The 17,721-nt window shown below is 46.6% G+C and overlaps 1 protein-coding gene across 1 annotated transcript; it reads left to right on the top strand.

Annotated features, from left to right (window-relative positions):
* Nucleotides 1-6,200: 6,200 nt before the first annotated feature.
* On the top strand, nucleotides 6,201-17,519 carry LOC140711767 (pregnancy-specific beta-1-glycoprotein 2-like). The gene is made up of 4 exons (XM_073015733.1): nucleotides 6,201-6,352; nucleotides 7,566-7,925; nucleotides 13,580-13,858; nucleotides 17,227-17,519. Exons 1-4 carry the CDS (start codon nucleotides 6,289-6,291, stop codon nucleotides 17,517-17,519), a joined length of 996 nt encoding a protein of 331 aa, XP_072871834.1. The 5' UTR covers nucleotides 6,201-6,288.
* The last annotated feature ends 202 nt before the right edge of the window (nucleotides 17,520-17,721 follow it).

Below are 17,721 nucleotides of genomic sequence, written 5' to 3' on the forward strand. Positions count from 1 at the left end.
CTCACTTTTGCCCAGGAGAGCTGACAACATCCTGCTCCCCCTGGCCTGGACACTGTCTGACTCAGGGGTCTAAATGCTCTCTTATTATGGAGAAAGATGTTTTGAACATTCTCATCATTCACCCATTCACCTCTCACACCCGTTGACCTCTCAAACCTCTTCCCCACTCCTGAATTTCATTCTCAATTTACTGAGCTCCATTTCTGTCCCTCATCCATTCCAACATGTGGTGGGTCCAGGTGGTGGCTTCTGCCCATGGTTTTGCAAAAAGCAAAAAAACAAAACACAAAACAAACAAACAGAAACAATGAAAAAGACTTTCAAAATTGCTTTGCCTGAATCCTCCTTAAACTGACCTCCACCTGCAGCACCATGATCATACGAGCAGAATTTGGACACTTTTTCTGGTAATCAGATGCTTTCCACCTCTCATTAGGAAATGTGACTCTCTCCACCCTGCATAAAGATTTCCCAGTAGAAATTAACACAGAGATACTGCCTGTGTGTTCCCAAAGGAAATGGATTCTATAAGAACATGTGAAAGCGGCAATTATAGAAAAGACCATGTAAAACATACATTATGTAGATGATTCTCACCATTCTTTTAAAAGATATATAGTAAAACATGACATTAATAATTATTCTAGAAGAATAAAGCATGCATACTGTTTTATTAAATTAATTTTAATAAGGTGGTTCCTCCCATGTGCCCAGGCTGGGACTCTGAACAAAATTCTCCATCTTCAGGGGCAATGCCTGAGAGGATGACATGGACTTAGGCCTGATATGCAGCCATTTCTGTCCACCGTGCCCCTGCTGCAGGACAGTACCAGCCCAGGGCCTAAATCTCCTGCTGAAGAGCTGAGAGAGAAAATGGAATATCCAAAGCCTCTTACCTTTCTCCAGTCTGCTTGAATGGGTACCAGTGCAGTCCATTTGCCCCTGAGGACACCCACCTGCTGGTCTCTGGCTTTTAAGAGTCAGACCTCACTGGCTTCTCTGGGTCCCAGCTGCTTTTACTCTGCTGAGCCCTGCTCTTTCCCATGGGGGTCACTTCTCTTCCAGGCATGTCCTCCAGCTCCAGCTGACAGGTCAGCCAAAGAATCAACAAAGATTTCAATATCTAGTGTGTCCAATAGAATCAACAAAGATTTCAATATCTAGTGTGTCCAGCAGAAATCTAAACTGCACAAAAAAATAAAGAAGTAGAGATGCACACAGCTCCCCTGACAACATTGTGTCCCAAAGCAATGTCTTCTGTGCCCCTCATTAAGGAGCTCACTGTCTCTCACCACATAAGCAAGTGCTTCCAGGGTCTCTCAATTCCTCAACGGGAGGCAACACACATTTTAACCCAGTACCTCAGCAAAGGAAGTGGTGATAATTTACCTATTTGTGATAAAGTTCCTGAAAAGATCCCTAGACTGCAAAATTCCCCTGCAAAATATGACAGAAAAAGCTTTCCAATTGCAAAACATTGGCCTCCTTGCTGTTAAAAAAAGTACCCCTGAAAGAGCCAAAACAATTTTGCCAAAATAAATTGCAGAACTTGAACTTTCTTATTTGAAATCTCACAAAACATTACAAGTACTAAAAACAGAAACTGCTGGCATAAGAATACAAATAGGGACCAAAGGGATAGAATTGAGAGTCCAGAAATAATCTCTCACCCTTATGGTTCATTGCTCTTGCATAAGGGTTTCAAGATAATTTAATGGTGGAACAATCATTCTCTCAAATAATGGTGCAGAAACAACTAGATAACCACATGCAATACAATAAACTTAGAGCACTATGCTTCCAACCATATCAAACAATTATCTAAAAAGGGATGAGTGAGTTAATTATAAGATCTATAACCACAAAAACATCTTAGAAAAAGACATAGGGGAAAAACTTAATGACCTCAAATGTGCAGTGGATTCTCAGGTATGACCCAAATGCATGAGAAAGAAAAAGGAAAAATAGATAAATTGGGCTAAAGATGCAAGCCTTTTGTGCATCAAAGGATATTATCAAGATAATAAAAAGACCAAACACACAATGAGACATAACAGTTGCAAATCACATAGACAATGGTTTCATGCCCAGAATATATAAAGAACTGCTACAACTCAATAACAAAGAGACAAACCGCCCAATTTATATAAATGGGCAAAGGACGCAAATAGGCATTTCTTCAAAGAAGATATACAAATCATCAAGAGGGACATGAAAAGAAAGTCAACATCATTAGTCATTAGGAAAACATAAAGTTAAAGCCACAATGGGATCCCACACTAAACCTACAAATATGGCTACCATTCTTTTCAAATGTTAAATAACAAGTGAAAGCCTTATGTAGAATTTGGAATCCTCATACATTGCTGGTGAGATTATAAAACTGTGCAGCCACTAGGAGAAATAGTTGTGCTGTTCCTCAAGAAGCTAATCTTAGAATTCTCATGTGTAGGCCGGGCACGGTGGCTCACGCCTGTAATCCCAGCACTTTGGGAGGCCGAGGCGGGCGGATCACAAGGTCAGGAGATCGAGACCATGGTGAAACCCCGTCTCTACTAAAAAATAGAAAAAATTAGCTGGGCGCAGTGGCGGGCGCCTGTAGTCCCAGCTACTCGGGAGGCTGAGGTAGGAGAATGGCGTGAACCCGGGAGGCGGAGCTTGCAGTGAGCCGAGATTGCGCCACTGCACTCCAGCCTGGGCCACAGAGCGAGACTCCATCTCAAAAAAAAAAAAAAAAAAAATTAAAAAAAAGAATGCTCATGTGTAACAGCATCCATTCCTAGGTATATACCCAAAGAATTGAATCCAAGGACTGAAACAGGTACTCACATGGGAATGTTGATTGTAGCATTACTCACAAAAGATAAAATATAAAAACAATCCAAGTGTTCATCAGCACATGAATAAACAAATGTGGTCACACATATAAGAGAATGTTAATCTGCCATAAAGAGGAATGAAGCTCTGACATCCACTGGAAGATGCATGGACTTTGGAAACATTATGCTAAGTGAAATATGTCAGAAACTAAATAACATATGTATATATAATTCCATTTATATGAAACATCAAGAATAGGCAAATTCACAGAGACAGAGTAGAGATGATCAAGGTCTAGGGTGGAAAATACAGGGAGTTATTATAGTTTCAAAGATACAAAGTTTCAGTTTAAAATGATAAAAATTTTCTAGGAAAAATAGTGGTGATGGTAACTTAACACTGTGTTTGTGGTTAATTGCATTTGATTGCACATTTTAAAGTGGTTAAAATAGCACATTATTCACAGAACTGTGAAAAATGGATTTCTATTATTTAATTCACCCAGGCTAAGGTGTTCGTTATGGCAGCTGAAGCCCATGAATACATCATCTGACCCAGTGTTTTCCATGAAACATATCATTTTTTCAGTCAAGTTAGCTGGAAGCTCCTCTCCCCAGAAGAACTGCAGGTCCTGAAACAAGAGCTCCAGCAGGGGTTCAACCAGCACAGGTCCCACAGAGCAGCCTCGATGTGAGGCCCTGGATGGCATGTGAGGCTATAATGATAGAACCACAATGTGAAAGTGTAAGTGTTTTTAGTACTTAGAGACACTAGGGAGCACTCGGCACACCTGGAGACCACAGATACAGAGGTCAGCGACCCCTGGCAGGGAGGAGAGAAGAGAATGGTAAGCCAATGTCTTTAGTAAGTCCAGGTGTTATCTGACAGGTTTCCAGCAGGGAGCTTTAATGGACGTGTTTAACGCAAGCAGCAAACACTGGGATCAGGAGATCATGCTGTGATTGAGAAGTGGTCACTTTAAATGTAAGAGCAAATGTCAGAATATAAGTTTAAAGAAAGTAGATGGAGAGAGAGGAGCCCAGCACACCAAGCAGGAGAGATGCTTCTTAGATTTTATCGCTGGCCACCAACTGCAGCCACTTGAACCAGATACAGTATTGAAAAGTGCCATGGTGAGCAAGGCCTGCCTCTGATGTGAGGCAAATAAATTTAGACCTTAAAAAATGAATGCCAAGGCAGCATGACACTATGAGCACTCCTGACATCCAGGGACACCAGCAGGGTGTGGTACTCTGCCCTGGAGTCAGAATCCTGGGTTCTAGTTCCTGGGAGTGAAAAAATGAAAATGACTTATCCCTACTCCCCTGGCATTGACCCTCCCGCCCTGCTGCTCCGTCTTCTGTTCCCAAGCCCATGTGCAGTGCTCAGACCCAGACATCGCTGTCCCCAGGGTATACACAGTGCCGCCTACTGCACACACACACAAACTCACAGAAGGTGACAAACATCTGCGTTCGGGACATCCGATCGTGAAAGAGGGAGAACAGTGAATGTAGAGTCACAGAGACTGGGACTCACATGACTGGAAGGTGATGGAGCTGTAACATAACATATGTATGACCTCGTTTGAAACTTGCAGATCCTTGCGGAATAAAACAGGTAGCCTGGCCAGGGACTTCGACCACCCACACTTCCCTTCCAGTCCACCAGAGGGCGGCAGAGTCCCTCCAGCCTGGAGCCTTCCCAGGGGATGCCGACCTCCCTCAGCAGAACCTGTAAGCAAACAGGGTCCACGCTCCCCAGGGTCACCTCGGCCCAAGTCCTCAATGTCTTCCATACTCCCCACACGGATTCTGTCAGTTCCTCCCTGACCTGGCGGCCGCCAACCTAACACCACTCCCTCTGCAGGCAGCTCCTGCCCCACACACCTGCTCCTTCCCTGGGCTCAGTTAAACAGATATCTCCCAGGGCAGCGCTGGTGCACGCGACGCCACACTGCGCACTTTCCCCTCGTGACCTCCCTCCATCCTCATCAACTCTTTCTGTCACTGCTCCCTAAATGTCCGCCTCTGCTCCATCTGTCCTGTTCTGTGGGGCATCCTAGGCCAAGCCTAGCGCTGACACAGAACAGCGGCTGCCTGAGGGCCCACAGCCTCCGGGGAATCAGTCAGGCACCCTGTGACCTGCCTGCCCGCTGCACCCCGTGGGGCTCAGAGCCCGTATGATGATCACACAGGCACCACATAGTATGTAGCCGCCTGCCCCCGGCTGTCCCTTGGGAAGACAGACATCTCCTGTGTCCCTGCCAGTAGAAGGGGGGTATTATTGCTCTTGGCACAACTCACCCCCACCCGCCTTCTCAGGTTTGAGGAACGTCCCTCCAGACAGGCTCTCTGGTGACTGCCTGTTCCTCCTCTACAGAAAACATCTTGGCCGGGTGAAAACCTTCAGGACAGACCCCTGGGTATGTCAGCACATGGAGGGCTGAGCCCATCACGACCACGGAGTAAGTCGGGATGAATCTCTCCAGCTCTGAACCCCTGCTCTGTCCCAGGCTCTCCTTCGTGTGTCTCAAGGAACCATCTTCCACGGGGTTCCTGGGTAACTCCCCACTTCCTCCTGCACCACCACGGGGTCAATCAGATGGGCAGAGAAGAGATGACACCAAAGATGGTCAGGAAGAAACGAGAAACCCTGAGCCCCAGCTCAGCCACCAGTCCCCAGGGAGCAATAGAGTGACTGAGAACTGTCCCTTTGACCGTGGGACTCACAGCCCCCACTGAGCAACCAGCACAGGCCTCTCCTCCTAAGAGGCATGAGAGATTCACCCTGCACACCTCCAGGAAGGACACTTTCCTCTGAGACACCCAGTTCCTGAATGTCCATCCTTGGAAGCTGCAGCCAAGCTAGACACAATTAGAGAAAGGAAACGTCCCTCTCACCAGACGACACACAGCTCACCCACAGCACAATGGGGTGTCACTGTGACACGGACCTGGTAGAGCTCCAGCCTCCTTCACTGAAGGGGAGAGCCAGATGGGATTGAAGAGGGCAAAGGGCGTGAATGTTCACGCGACCCAGAGCCATGGGGATAACAGGAGGCTGAGGCCCAGGACTGCGCTTGCCCAACCTACAGGGTATGTGTGTGACTGTGTGTGTCTGTGCGTGTCTCTTTTGTGTGTGTGTTTGTGTTTCTGCACACAGTGTGTGCCGAGGTTTGGTGACAGAATCAGTGCTGAAAAAGACAGAGGCCTCCACAATTCCCGGGGACCTGATATACAGACAAAAGGAAAAAGAGAAGGAGGGACAAGGAGGCAGGACTGAGAGGGGAGGGGACAGAGAGATGCCCTGGGAACAGACCCCACCCATGAGCCTGAGAAGTGCTCCTGCCCCGGGAAGAGGCTCAGCACAGAAGGAGGAAGGACAGCACAGCTGACAGCCGTGCTCAGAAAGTTTCTGGATCTCAGGCTCATCTCTACAGAGGAGAACACGCAGGCGGCCCAAGCCATGGGGCCCCTGTCAGCGCCTCCCTGCACACTGCACATCACCTGGAAGGAGCTCCTGCTCACAGGTGAGGAGAGAACTTCCTGGGAGAGGACAGGAGGAGGAAGCAGAATGATTGGATGGGGTCTCCTGGAGAGGATGGGGTTCTAAAAAATGAAATAAGCCAGCACTTTGAGAGGCTGAGGTGGGTGGATCATGAGGTCAGGAGTTCAAGGGCAGTCTGCTCAACACAGTGAAGCCCAGTCTCTACTAAAAATACAAAAAATTAGCAGGTGTGGTGGTGTGCTCCTGTAATCCTAGCTACTGGGGAATTTGAGGCAGGAGAATTGCATGAACCTGAGAGGCAGAGATTACAGTGAGCCGAGATCGCGCCACTGCACGCCAGCCTGGGCGACAGTACGAGAGTCCGTCTCAAAAAAAAAAAAAAAAAAAAAGGAAAGAAGGCACTGTTGGAGCCTGGATAGGGGAAAATATGCCAGAGAGGGATAGGGGTCAAAACAGGAAAATCACATTGAACTGGGAATTGGTAAGAGATAGGAAATTCTCAAGTGTTCTGTTTTGCTGGTTGATCATCACTGGTCACCACATTTTGAAAAATGATAATAATAACTATTATCAGATGACACTTCAAATGAACATATAAGCAGGGCATGAAACATTGTCCACAGCAAAAAACCTCAACAACTGGGGAAACAAAGAAGAAAAGCAAACAAAACACCCTGGGCATGGAGGGCCCTCTCACATGTACAGGAGTCTACAGTCTCTCTGAGGCACTGGGGTGCAACGAAGATCACAAAAGTCCCTGTCCTCACGGAACTCACGCTCTCATGGGCAGGAAGACAGACAAGCAAAGAGATCTAGAATGTGAGGTCAGGTGTTGACAAGAGTTCCGGAGGGAGCAGAGCAGGGAAAGGTCAGAAAGGGAAGACCCAGGATCTCTGAAGGAGGTGTCAGGAAAGAAGTCTGAGGATGTCCTGATGTGAGCAGGACCTGAGGGCAGTGTGGAGGGAGCCGTGCAGACCTCTGGGGAAGAGGATTTCCAAAGAGAAAAATGCCGAGGTCAGAAGCATTGAAGGAATGAGGGTGGTGCCACTGACCTTGACCAAGTAGGACAGTAGGACACAAACACAATAACACACACACACAAAATGGGCGTGTGTGTGTGTATGTGTGTGTCTTCAAGGTTGATGATTGAAGAGATCATCTCAGTACCCAGGGCCCCATCTTTTCACCCCAATACATAGTTCTCAATATTGACTGATACTCTCTCCACCTCCTAGTATTACTTTTCATCTTCTGGAACCCGCCCACCACTGCCCAAGTCACGATTGAAGCCCAGCCAACCAAAGTTTCCGAGGGGAAAGATATTCTTCTACTTGTCCAGAATTTGCCCCAGAATCTTACTGGCTACGTCTGGTTCAAAGGGCAAATAACGAACTACCATCAATTCATTATTGCATATGCAATAGACAGTAAAAATATTACAGTTGGGCCTGCATACAGTGGACGAGAAACAGTATATTCCAATGCATCCCTGCTGATCCAGAATGTCACCCAGAAGGACACAGGATCCTACACCATAGAAATCATAAAGCAAGGTGATGAGACTAAAGGAGTAACTGGACATTTCACCTTATACGGTGAGTGATTCCACATGATCCCTGGGTGTTGGGGGGTGGGGGTCACTTCTACTTTGCACACACAGGATAGTCAGGCCTGGACTGTGCCTGTGTCCCTCTCTGCGTTATGTCCCATGTTGGGATTTTGGCATTTAGTGCAGGACACACACAGAGGAGACAATCCTCAACAGATCAGAATTCCTTTCCTGCCTCCAGACCCTGCAGACACTTGCTGCACAGGAAGGACAGTCTGATGGGGGGGGGGGGGTGCTCAGCAGGAGGAGACCAGTCTCAGCCAAGCACCTCATGTCCTCTTCATAAACTTGACCCTGAGAAAGACCCTGGAGAACTGAGTAGGGCTTTGCCTAAGAGGCCCCCTGAGATACTCTCAGAAAAGCTCAGCCCTAGAAACCTCAACCCCAGACCCCTGTCCCTAAATCCCTACTCCAGATAAAGCTGAGGAGCCTGTGCCACGGCTCAGTTGTGGCAGGGCTTACTGGGACCAAGCATTTACCAGCTGTCTGAGGACTGTGTCTCCTGGAGCTGCTCACTGCCAGGGCTCAGCCCTCAGAGCCTCATCTGGGCAAGGACAGGGCTTCCTTCACCTGAGACTCAGAGTGGAGAGGACAGAAAGACAAGCTTTATAGGCCATCAGCCAACTGCTTTATGAGTCTTAGGACACTCCATAGAAACTCTAATGTCCCCAGAAGCAGAAACAGAAGAGAGAAAATGTACCTGGCAGCAGTTTGTCCACAGGGATCTGACCTAAAGGTGCTCTCTCATGAAAGTGAATAATAATAAATGCTGTTTGTGTGAACACCTCCACTGTGCCACGCATTAGGTCCGATGACTGTGAAGAATTTACAATTTATTCAACGATAGCATGAAAAGCCACAGTCCATTTGCCATTTAGCTTATTTGACTGAGAGAAAACTGAGGCACAGGAAGATACAGTCACTGAACCAGAGTCACACAAACACAAAAGGCAGATCAGGGTCACATGAGGTCTGTCTGCAGTCACAGGCCCATCCTCTCCTCCACCAGAAGTGAGGGCTTATTGGATTCCAAGGACCCCATAGTCATTTATTGGCTCAAATCCTCTCATGTTCGGCATCCAAACCTCAGAGGAGTGAGAGCAATTGTTCAGCTGATTAGTCTGCACTCCAGAACTAAATTACCTGCCTCAACTGTCAGAGTCAGTGCAAAAAATGTCCAGGCCTCCCCCTCAGATCTTAACTCCTATCACTGAACCCGAAATCCTCTGTTTACCAAAGTGTCCATGTCACTGGCATAACAGGATAAAGGACAGGACCTTGTTTTCCTTCCGCACTCACACCCCGCACCAGCACAGGCCCAGTGAGAGACACACACTCAGGAGCTCTCACATAACAAATGAAGGAATTGAATGAAGAAATGAATGACCGATAACCTCTTTAGAGGCTGAATCTTGGATGCAGAATCCTAGGAAGTTCTAGCCACACCTGTCCCTTGTCCTTCAGAGGCTGACACCCATGTTTCATGCCCCCACTACCTCTTGCCCCTAAAGCCACCCCACCTCATGTGTAACTCTGAAGCTCTTTGGTCACTGGAGGGTTTTCTGGATTCCCTAGTCCTGGACTGTGGAACTGGGGGTACCTGGTCCTTGGGGTCTCTGAAGTCACTGTAGGCCCCACTGTTCACTGCCATGCTGTCTCTGCCTCTCTCTGCTTCTCTGTGTCCCTCATCTTCCTCCCACTTCATTCTAACTGGCAAACCCTGTCCTGCACAGCTTCTTCCTCCACCCCTAGGCCTCCCCCAGACACTCCCTCTAACTAGGCTGACTGTTCTGTTCCCTTCCTGCTAACACTGTGGCCTGACCCACCTCCCAGGAAATAGGAAAGACACAGAAATCACCTTGAGTTGCACTCCTGCCAGGCTTCATCACAAGCCAATGTCCCCAGGTCGCTAAGAGAATGAGCTTCCACTGTATCCCCACCCAGGGCTCTTTCCTTTGTGAGGCTGATCTGTGGACAAGACCATGGGACAGGGATAGGCAGCTCCTCCATCCACTCTTATAATTCCCAGACAAGTTCTTCTGGCCTCCTGCACAAACAAAACCAATTTATCCAGATGGTGATTTGCAGTAAATGAAGATTTTAATGACTCCAAGTCTGCCAAACAGGAGGACGGAGGTTTATTATTACTCAAATCAGCCTCCCTAGTGGATCAGGGGTTAGAGATTTTCAAGGATAGTTTCAGGGGCACAGGACTAAAAAATATGTACTGCTGATTGTTTGGGGATGGAATCATGCGGGCGGAGGGAAATGATCTGTTTGTGCTCAAATCTGACTCTAGGTGGGGACCATGTGACTGGCTGGGCCATTAGTCATGGGTATGGATGAGGTCAGTGGGTTACCAGAATGCAAAGAATGAGAAACATCTCAGAAGACCAATCTCAGGTTCTACAATAGTGATGTTATCTAGAGGAGCAATGAGTTACAAATTTTGTAAACTCTGGTCAAATGACATTTGAGCAGTAAGGGATTAGAGAAACTGTGCCTCCATTTTAACAGAATTCAGTTCCCTCCTATAATCTTAGTCTCATGGTCTTTCACCAGTTTTACAAAGGCAATCCCTGGGCAAAATAAGGGAATTAGTGTTATGGAGGAACTGGTATTATTGTTGCTTCAAAGTTAAGCCATAGACTAAATTCCTCCCATGGTTAGCCTGGCCTATGTCCAGGAATGAGTGAGGACAGCCAGCCCGAGACTAGATGCCAGATGGAGTCAGCCATGCCAGTTTGCTGTTACTGTTGTAATCTTTGTACTGACTCACCAGGGTGTCAGAGGCTGGGCAGGCCTGCAGTCTCCAAAGCCCATGGGCTGATTTCACCCATTTCACTCGTGACTCCATCCTCAACCTACTGTGGAGCTCACATTCCCAGTCACTTCCTAGAGACTTCTGCTTTCCTAACAGGTATATAAGAAGCTTGAAATTTGTCACTCGGTTCTAACAGTAAGTAAAAAGCTGAACAATCTCAAAAGTCAACAACTCATTAAAATCCCTCAGAGATGGCCAGGCACAGTGGCTCACATCTGTAATCCCAGCACTTTGGGAGTCTGAGGCGGGCAAATCACAAGGTCAGGAGATCGAGACCAACCTGGCTAACACGGTGAAACCCCGTCTCTACTAAAAATACAAAGAAATTAGCCAGGCGTGGTGTCAGGCGCCTGTAGTCCCAGCTCCTCGGGAGGCTGAGGCAGAAGAGTGGCCTGAACCAGGGAGGCGGAGCTTGCAGTGAGCCAAGATCATGCCAGTACACTCCAACCTGGACAGCAGAGCGAGACTCCATCTCAGAAAAAAAAAAAAAAAAAAAAAAAAAGAGCTGTTAGAGAAATGAAGAATGCTTTTGATGCTTTCTGGTAGACTCCACACAGCTGAGGAAAGAATCCCTAGCTTGAGGATGTGTCAATAGAAACTTCCAAAAGTGAAACAGGAAAGTTCAAAAAGTGTGGGGGAAAAAAGTGGAACGACATGTTCTACTTCATATTCAACATTTTGTATTGACAATTTAAACTTTGTAGTTGTGGGATTACTACCAAGGCTCTAAAATACACGTAATGGGAATACTGGTGGTTTCGGGGAGCTGTTGCAGGTGGCCAGGTGGGTGCTATCTGGTGCTTTTACTGCCTGTGCCACATACAACTGTTTCCTCATGATGATGCCATTTTCATAAGGTGGGGTTCTTCGTGTTGGGGACACATGAGCCATTGGCGTCTCACTTAGACTCTTCCTAATTCACACAAACTGAAACTCGAGTTGTATTTTCTGAGATGAATAGAAAATGAAGTAAGCATCTCACATACCTATTCTGGGCTCCTCCCCATTTTTCCTAACTCTGCACAGAAATTAGAAACAGGAAGTTCCTTCTATATTTACTACCATAACACACATCACTTCTTTTAATTCGGCATCATTCCTCCTTTATGTAATTGACACACTGACCAGTTCTGTCCTTTTAACGGGATTCTCTCTACTTAAGGAGTTGCTAATTTCAAATCATGGTTGGTATCTTTCTTTGAGCATAATGTGATCCTGCTGGAATTCACCCCACACCTAAACCTTAATTGGGTGTCAAGAGAAATACTCCTACCAGCAATTGATCTTAGATGTTTGGACCATCAGTAAAAATTTCCACTTATGACAACATTTTAATGTTTCCTCCAATTTTTTTTTTTTTTTTGTTACTAGAGTCAGAACATAACATGAGGTCTAAACTCCAGAGAACTTTTTCGGGAAAATTGCAGTATTACAAATTGAGCATCCCAAATCCGGAAATTCAAAATCTGAAATGCTCCAAAATCCAACACTTCTAACCGCTGATGTGATGCTAAAAAGAAGTGCTTACTGGAGCATTTTGGATTTTAAATTTTTCAGATGTGGGATGCTGACCCAGTATATCTACTGCAAATATTCCCAAAAAAAAAAAAAAAAAATTTAGAAATCCAAAACACTTGGTTTTAAACTTTCTGCATAAGGAACACTTTATCTGCATGAACTATAGGCATGAAGCTGTACAGGAGATCTCTAGAACATCCTCAACCTGCCTAACTGAAACCACACAGCCATGGAACAATGCCCTATTCCCCTGACCCCAGCTCCTGGAAATTACTATTCTACTCTCTGATTCACTCTGGAATCCAGTGAGATGAGGTACATGGAGTAGTCAAACTCATAGAATCAAAAAATTGAACGTCTAATGAGAGAAAGCATCTGCAAGACTTCTTCCCAAATATTGTTCTAATAGCCACCAAACACATATGGTCCATGGAGGCCAGACTTCCACCATCAGTTCATGTTCGCCCTTTCCACCAGTCAGTTCCGCATTTGCAAACATCCCCATGTATTTCTAGAAAGATCCACATGGTCCTCACCTGCCTTCTACAGGGGGAAGGGAACATCATGGACACAGAACAGGGAACATGGTCTTGGTCCAAAGCTATCAGCTCTTGCCTGTCCCCTTCACTCTTTGTAGGTCATTCCTTGGACTCTGCTCTATCTTTAGAGGTCACTGGCTCAAGTCAGTCACTATGAGACAGCTGGGAAAACCGCCCCACCTTGTGGCTCCACTGCCTGATGATTGAACTGACCTCCAGGCTTGACTCTGGTCTCCCCTGTGTTATTTCTGCTGAAGTACCCAGTCCAGGCTAGGCTTCCCAGTACCCAAAGGGTTTAAGGACAATGGGAAGTTCCATCATCCATCTCTAGGATGTCCTTGAAAGGGAAACTGCAGAGAAAGCATACCTTGGGGACAAAGTAAGACTGAAACTAAGAAGATTCCAGCACTGCATGCTGCAGGTGAGGACCACAGGGTGGGCCAGGCAGGCAGTTGGAGAGGGAAGGACTCAGAGAGGCACCAGGGGCTGTGACTGCTGGTCATATGTCCTTCCATGACTCAATGCTGCTGCTCAATTCTCACTTGAGAAAATCTGTGCTTCTCCCACATAAAACAGGCAGCCTCACAATCTCTGAGCCCTCAGATTGCCATGCATCTGTCTTGTAACACACACACCTGCTGTGGGCTTTTAGGGACTTGGGTGGGCTGAGAGGTGGGAAATGTCATCTCTGATTGAAAAATGTCTTTGGAGGAATCAAAGGTGCCACACAGGGCAATCTTCTCTCTGTTATCTGCACAGTGGATATTCCCAAGCCCTACATCTCCAGCAGCAACTTAAACCCCAAGGGGGGCGCGGAGACTGTGATCTTATCCTGTGATCCTGACACTCAGGATGTAAGCTACCTGTGGTGGATAAATGGTCAGAGCCTCCCTATCAGTCGCAAGTTGCAGCTGTCCGAAAACAACAGGACCCTCAGTCTATTTGGTGTCACAAAGGATACTGCAGGACCCTATGAATGTGAAATGAAGAACCCAGTGAGTTCCAGCCGCAGTGACCCAGTCACCCTGAATCTCCTCTGTGAGTATCTTCTGTTCCTCTGTGAGCCAGGCTGCCATCCCAAATACACATGACCAGAGGCCAGGCCTCCCAGTCCCTCTCAGGTGCAAGTACAGAGACCTTTACCCCTGGATATCAAAGCTGGCCATGACTACTAAGACTAGTCTTTGGCTTGATCACCAATGGGAGAGAAGAGGCTGCTCCTGTCATGGGAGACTCAGGGTCTACAGCTTACGATGGGAAAAACAGGTGAATGTCTCAGGCTCCAGATCAGTGAACACAGCAGAGATTTGGCTGGGAGTTCAGTGTTGTGACTTAGCTCACAGGGTCACTGTGGCCCTTCCACACACCAGGATTTTCCCTTCCTTCTGACAACATCAGCTGTGCCTTTATTCTCTTTGCTCCAGATGGCCTGGATGCCCCCACCATTTCTTCTTCGTACACCTATTAGCACACAGGGGAAGTCCCCAAGCTCTCCTGCCTCACAGACTCTCACTCACTGGCAGAGCATTCTTGGCTGATTGATGGGATGTTCCAGCAATCAGCACAAGTGTTCTTTATCCCCCAGATCACTAAAACATACAGGGGTCTATGTCTGTTTCATCCATAACTCAGCCGCTGGTGGGACAAATCTCATAATAAAAAGGATCGTAGTCCCTTGTAAGTGGATCCCTGGAGCACTGGCAATATGTTTTCCAGTGAATTCTATCTGCCTATCAGGGAAGAGCCACCTGCCCTCTGCTAAGGGAGAGGGAAAATCAAAAACCCAGGACAGGGAATATGTTTCTACTTCAAACCCACCATCTTTTGCCTGTCCCTTTGACTCTTTCTAGATCATTCTTTAGACTATACACTAACAGTGAACAATCTGAAAGGAAATTAAGAAAAGAATTTCAATTCACATTAACATCAAAAGGAATAAAATATTTTGGAATAAGTTTAACGAAAGAGGTCAAAGTGTTATACCCTGATAACTCCAAAACATTACTGAAAGAAATTAAAGATGACATCAATATATGGAAAGATATTTCACTTTCATGGATTGGAAAAATCAATATTGTTAGGATGGCAATACTACCCAAAGTGAGCTGCAGATTCAATGCAACCCCTACCCGAATCCCAGTAACAATTTTTGCAGAATTACAAACATCTGTATTAAATCTGACCTGACAGGCTCTTATTAATGATGGCCACAACAGAGTTACTGAGAAAAAGATACAACCATGAAAAGTCGGAAAGTTTTCATGACATAGAAAGTAGCACTCAGCCTCTCTCACATCCCAAAGCCTTCAAAAATATGAGTGCAGCTTGGGCAGTATGGAACTGACCAAAAACTAATTACCGAGCTACAATCATGGTGAGAGAAAAAAAAGGGCAGGAATGTATTTGGCCTATCACCTCCCACTTTGGCATAGTAATCTGATGTTGAAAAGAAATGTTCACTGGAGCATTTTAGATTTTGAATCCTTCAGATTTGGGATGCTAAACGAGTAAGTATATGACAAATAGTTCAGAATCAAGAAATGTCAGAAATCCAAAACACTTTTTGTCCTAAGCCTTATGCATAAGAAACACTCAATCTGTGTGAACTGTAGGCATCGAGCTGTACAGTAGATCTCTAGAACCTCCCTGTCATGCATAACTGAAACTGCACACCCATGAACAACTTCTGATTCTCCCCACTCCCAGCTCCTGGCAACCAGCAGTCTCTTCTCAGATTCACTCTAGAATTCACTTCCATGAGGTCCCTAGAGTAGTCAAACCCATGGAATCAGAGAGTAGAGCGTACAATAAAAGAAAATATTTCCAAAACTTCTCCCCAAATTTGTCTCATATCCATCAAACACACATGGTCCATGAGGACCAGATTTCCAGCAGTTCATTCCCACCCTTTCCACCAGTCAGTTCTGCATTTGCAAATATCCACATGTATTTCTGGAAAGATCCACATAGTCCTCACCTGCCCTCTGCAGAAGGAGAGGAAACTTAAAGAACCCAGAACAGGGAACATGGTTCTGCTCCAGGGTCACCAGCTGTTGTCTGTCCCCTTCACTCTTTCTAGATCATTCCTTGCACTCTGCTCTATCTTTGGAGGTCACTGGCTCAAGTAAGTCATCATGAAACACCTGCAAAAAACTGCCCCACCTTGTGCCTCCATGGCCTGATGACTGAACTGACCTCCAGGCTTGACTCTAGTCTCTCCTGTCTTCTTTCTGCTGAAACATCCAGTCCCAGGCCAGGCTGCTCAGTATCTTCAGGGTTTCAGGCCAATGGGAAGTCCCATTATTACTCATCTCTAGAATGTCCTTGGAAATGGAAGCCGTAGAGAAATCACATCTAGGGGGGCAAAGTAGGATGGAATTTGGAAGGGACTCAGCAGTTGCACATTCCAGGTAAGGAACCCAAGGTGAGCCAGCCAGTCAGTTCATTGGAGAGGGACTGGTAGGGGTACCAGGGGCTGTGACTCCCACTGAAGTGTCTGTCCATGACCCAACACTGCTGATGAATTCACACTTGAGAAAATCTGTGCTTCCCTAAGACAGAGCAGGTGGCCTCACAGTCTTTGAGCCCTTAGATCATCATGCATCTGTCTCGTGACACACGCACCAGCTATTGACTTTCAAGGACTCGGGTGGGCTGAGAGGTGGGAGATGTTAACTCTGATTGAAGGATGCCTGTGGAGGAATCAAAGGTGCCACACAGGAAAAACTTCTGTTATCCACACAGCGGAGCTGCCCAAGCCCTACATCACCAGCAACAACTTCAATCCCATGGAGAATAAGAATGTTGTAGCCTTAACCTGTGAACCTAAGACTGAGGGCTACACCTACTTGTGGAGGGTAAATGGTCAGAGCCTCCCGGTCAGTCCTAGGCTAAAGGAACCCGGTAAAAACAGGATCCTTATTCTAACCAATGTCATAAGAAATGACACAGGACCCTATGAATGTGAAATATGGGACCGAGTTGGTAGCATCTGCAGTGACCCAGTCACCCTAGATGTCCTTTGTATGTTTGGTGGGCCAGGCCACCAGCTAAAATCCAAACAACCAGAGGCCAGGCATCTCAGTCTCTCAGGTTCAAGTACAGACATTTTATTTCTGGACACACGAGGTGGCCATGACTCCCTGCCCTGGGGAAATCTGGGTAGGCACAGCCTTAACCAAGAATATAAGGGGAGGGGCTGCTCATCATGGGAGACTTGGGGTCTACAGCCTGTGATGGGAGGAACAGGTGAATACCTCAGGCCTTGTCTCAGTGAAGACAGAAGGGTTTTGGCTGGGCCTTGAGGGTGCGTCTTGACTCAGAGGGACACTGTGTCCCTTTAAGAGACCAGGAGTATCCCCTTCCCTCGGACAACATCACCTGTGGCTTTATTCTCTTTACTCTAGATGGTCCAGACGTCCCCTTGGTTTTGCCTGCAACTACCTATTACGATGCAGGAACAACCCTCTACTTGTCCTGCTTCGCGGACTCTAACCCACCGGCAGAGTATTCTTGGACGGTTAATGGGAAATTTCTGCAATCAGGATCAGAGCTCTCTATCCCCCAAATTACTACAGAGCATAGTGGGATCTATCGTTGCGCTGCTCGTAACTCAGCCACTGGCAGGGAACGTTACAGATTCAGGAGGATCAAAGTCTTACGTAAGTGGATCCCTGCATCATTGTCAACAGTGTTTTAGGTGGAGTCTATCTGGCTTTCAGAGAAGAGTCAGGAAAACATTTTTATTCCCAGCCTGTGCCCCATAGGTAGAAGCAAATCCTAAATTCTCCTCCTGAACCCTCCCAATTTGTCTCTACAGACTCTTTTCTCCTTGTTTTTCTGTTTTCTCATGGTTGACCTTGTGTCCAGCCTGAGAAAGGTAGGGAGGGGGCTTTGTCAGC

Source organism: Chlorocebus sabaeus, chromosome 6 (genome assembly GCF_047675955.1).
Source record: "Chlorocebus sabaeus isolate Y175 chromosome 6, mChlSab1.0.hap1, whole genome shotgun sequence".
Lineage (NCBI taxonomy): Eukaryota > Metazoa > Chordata > Mammalia > Primates > Cercopithecidae > Chlorocebus > Chlorocebus sabaeus.

Coding starts and splice junctions, on each gene's coding strand:
- LOC140711767 (XM_073015733.1), top strand. CDS start 6,289: ATGGGGCCCCTGTCAGCGCCTCCCTGCACACTGCACATCACCTGGAAG. Junction 6,353..7,565: donor GAAGGAGCTCCTGCTCACAG/GTGAGGAGAGAA, acceptor TCCACCTCCTAG/TATTACTTTTCATCTTCTGG. Junction 7,926..13,579: donor TGGACATTTCACCTTATACG/GTGAGTGATTCC, acceptor TTATCTGCACAG/TGGATATTCCCAAGCCCTAC.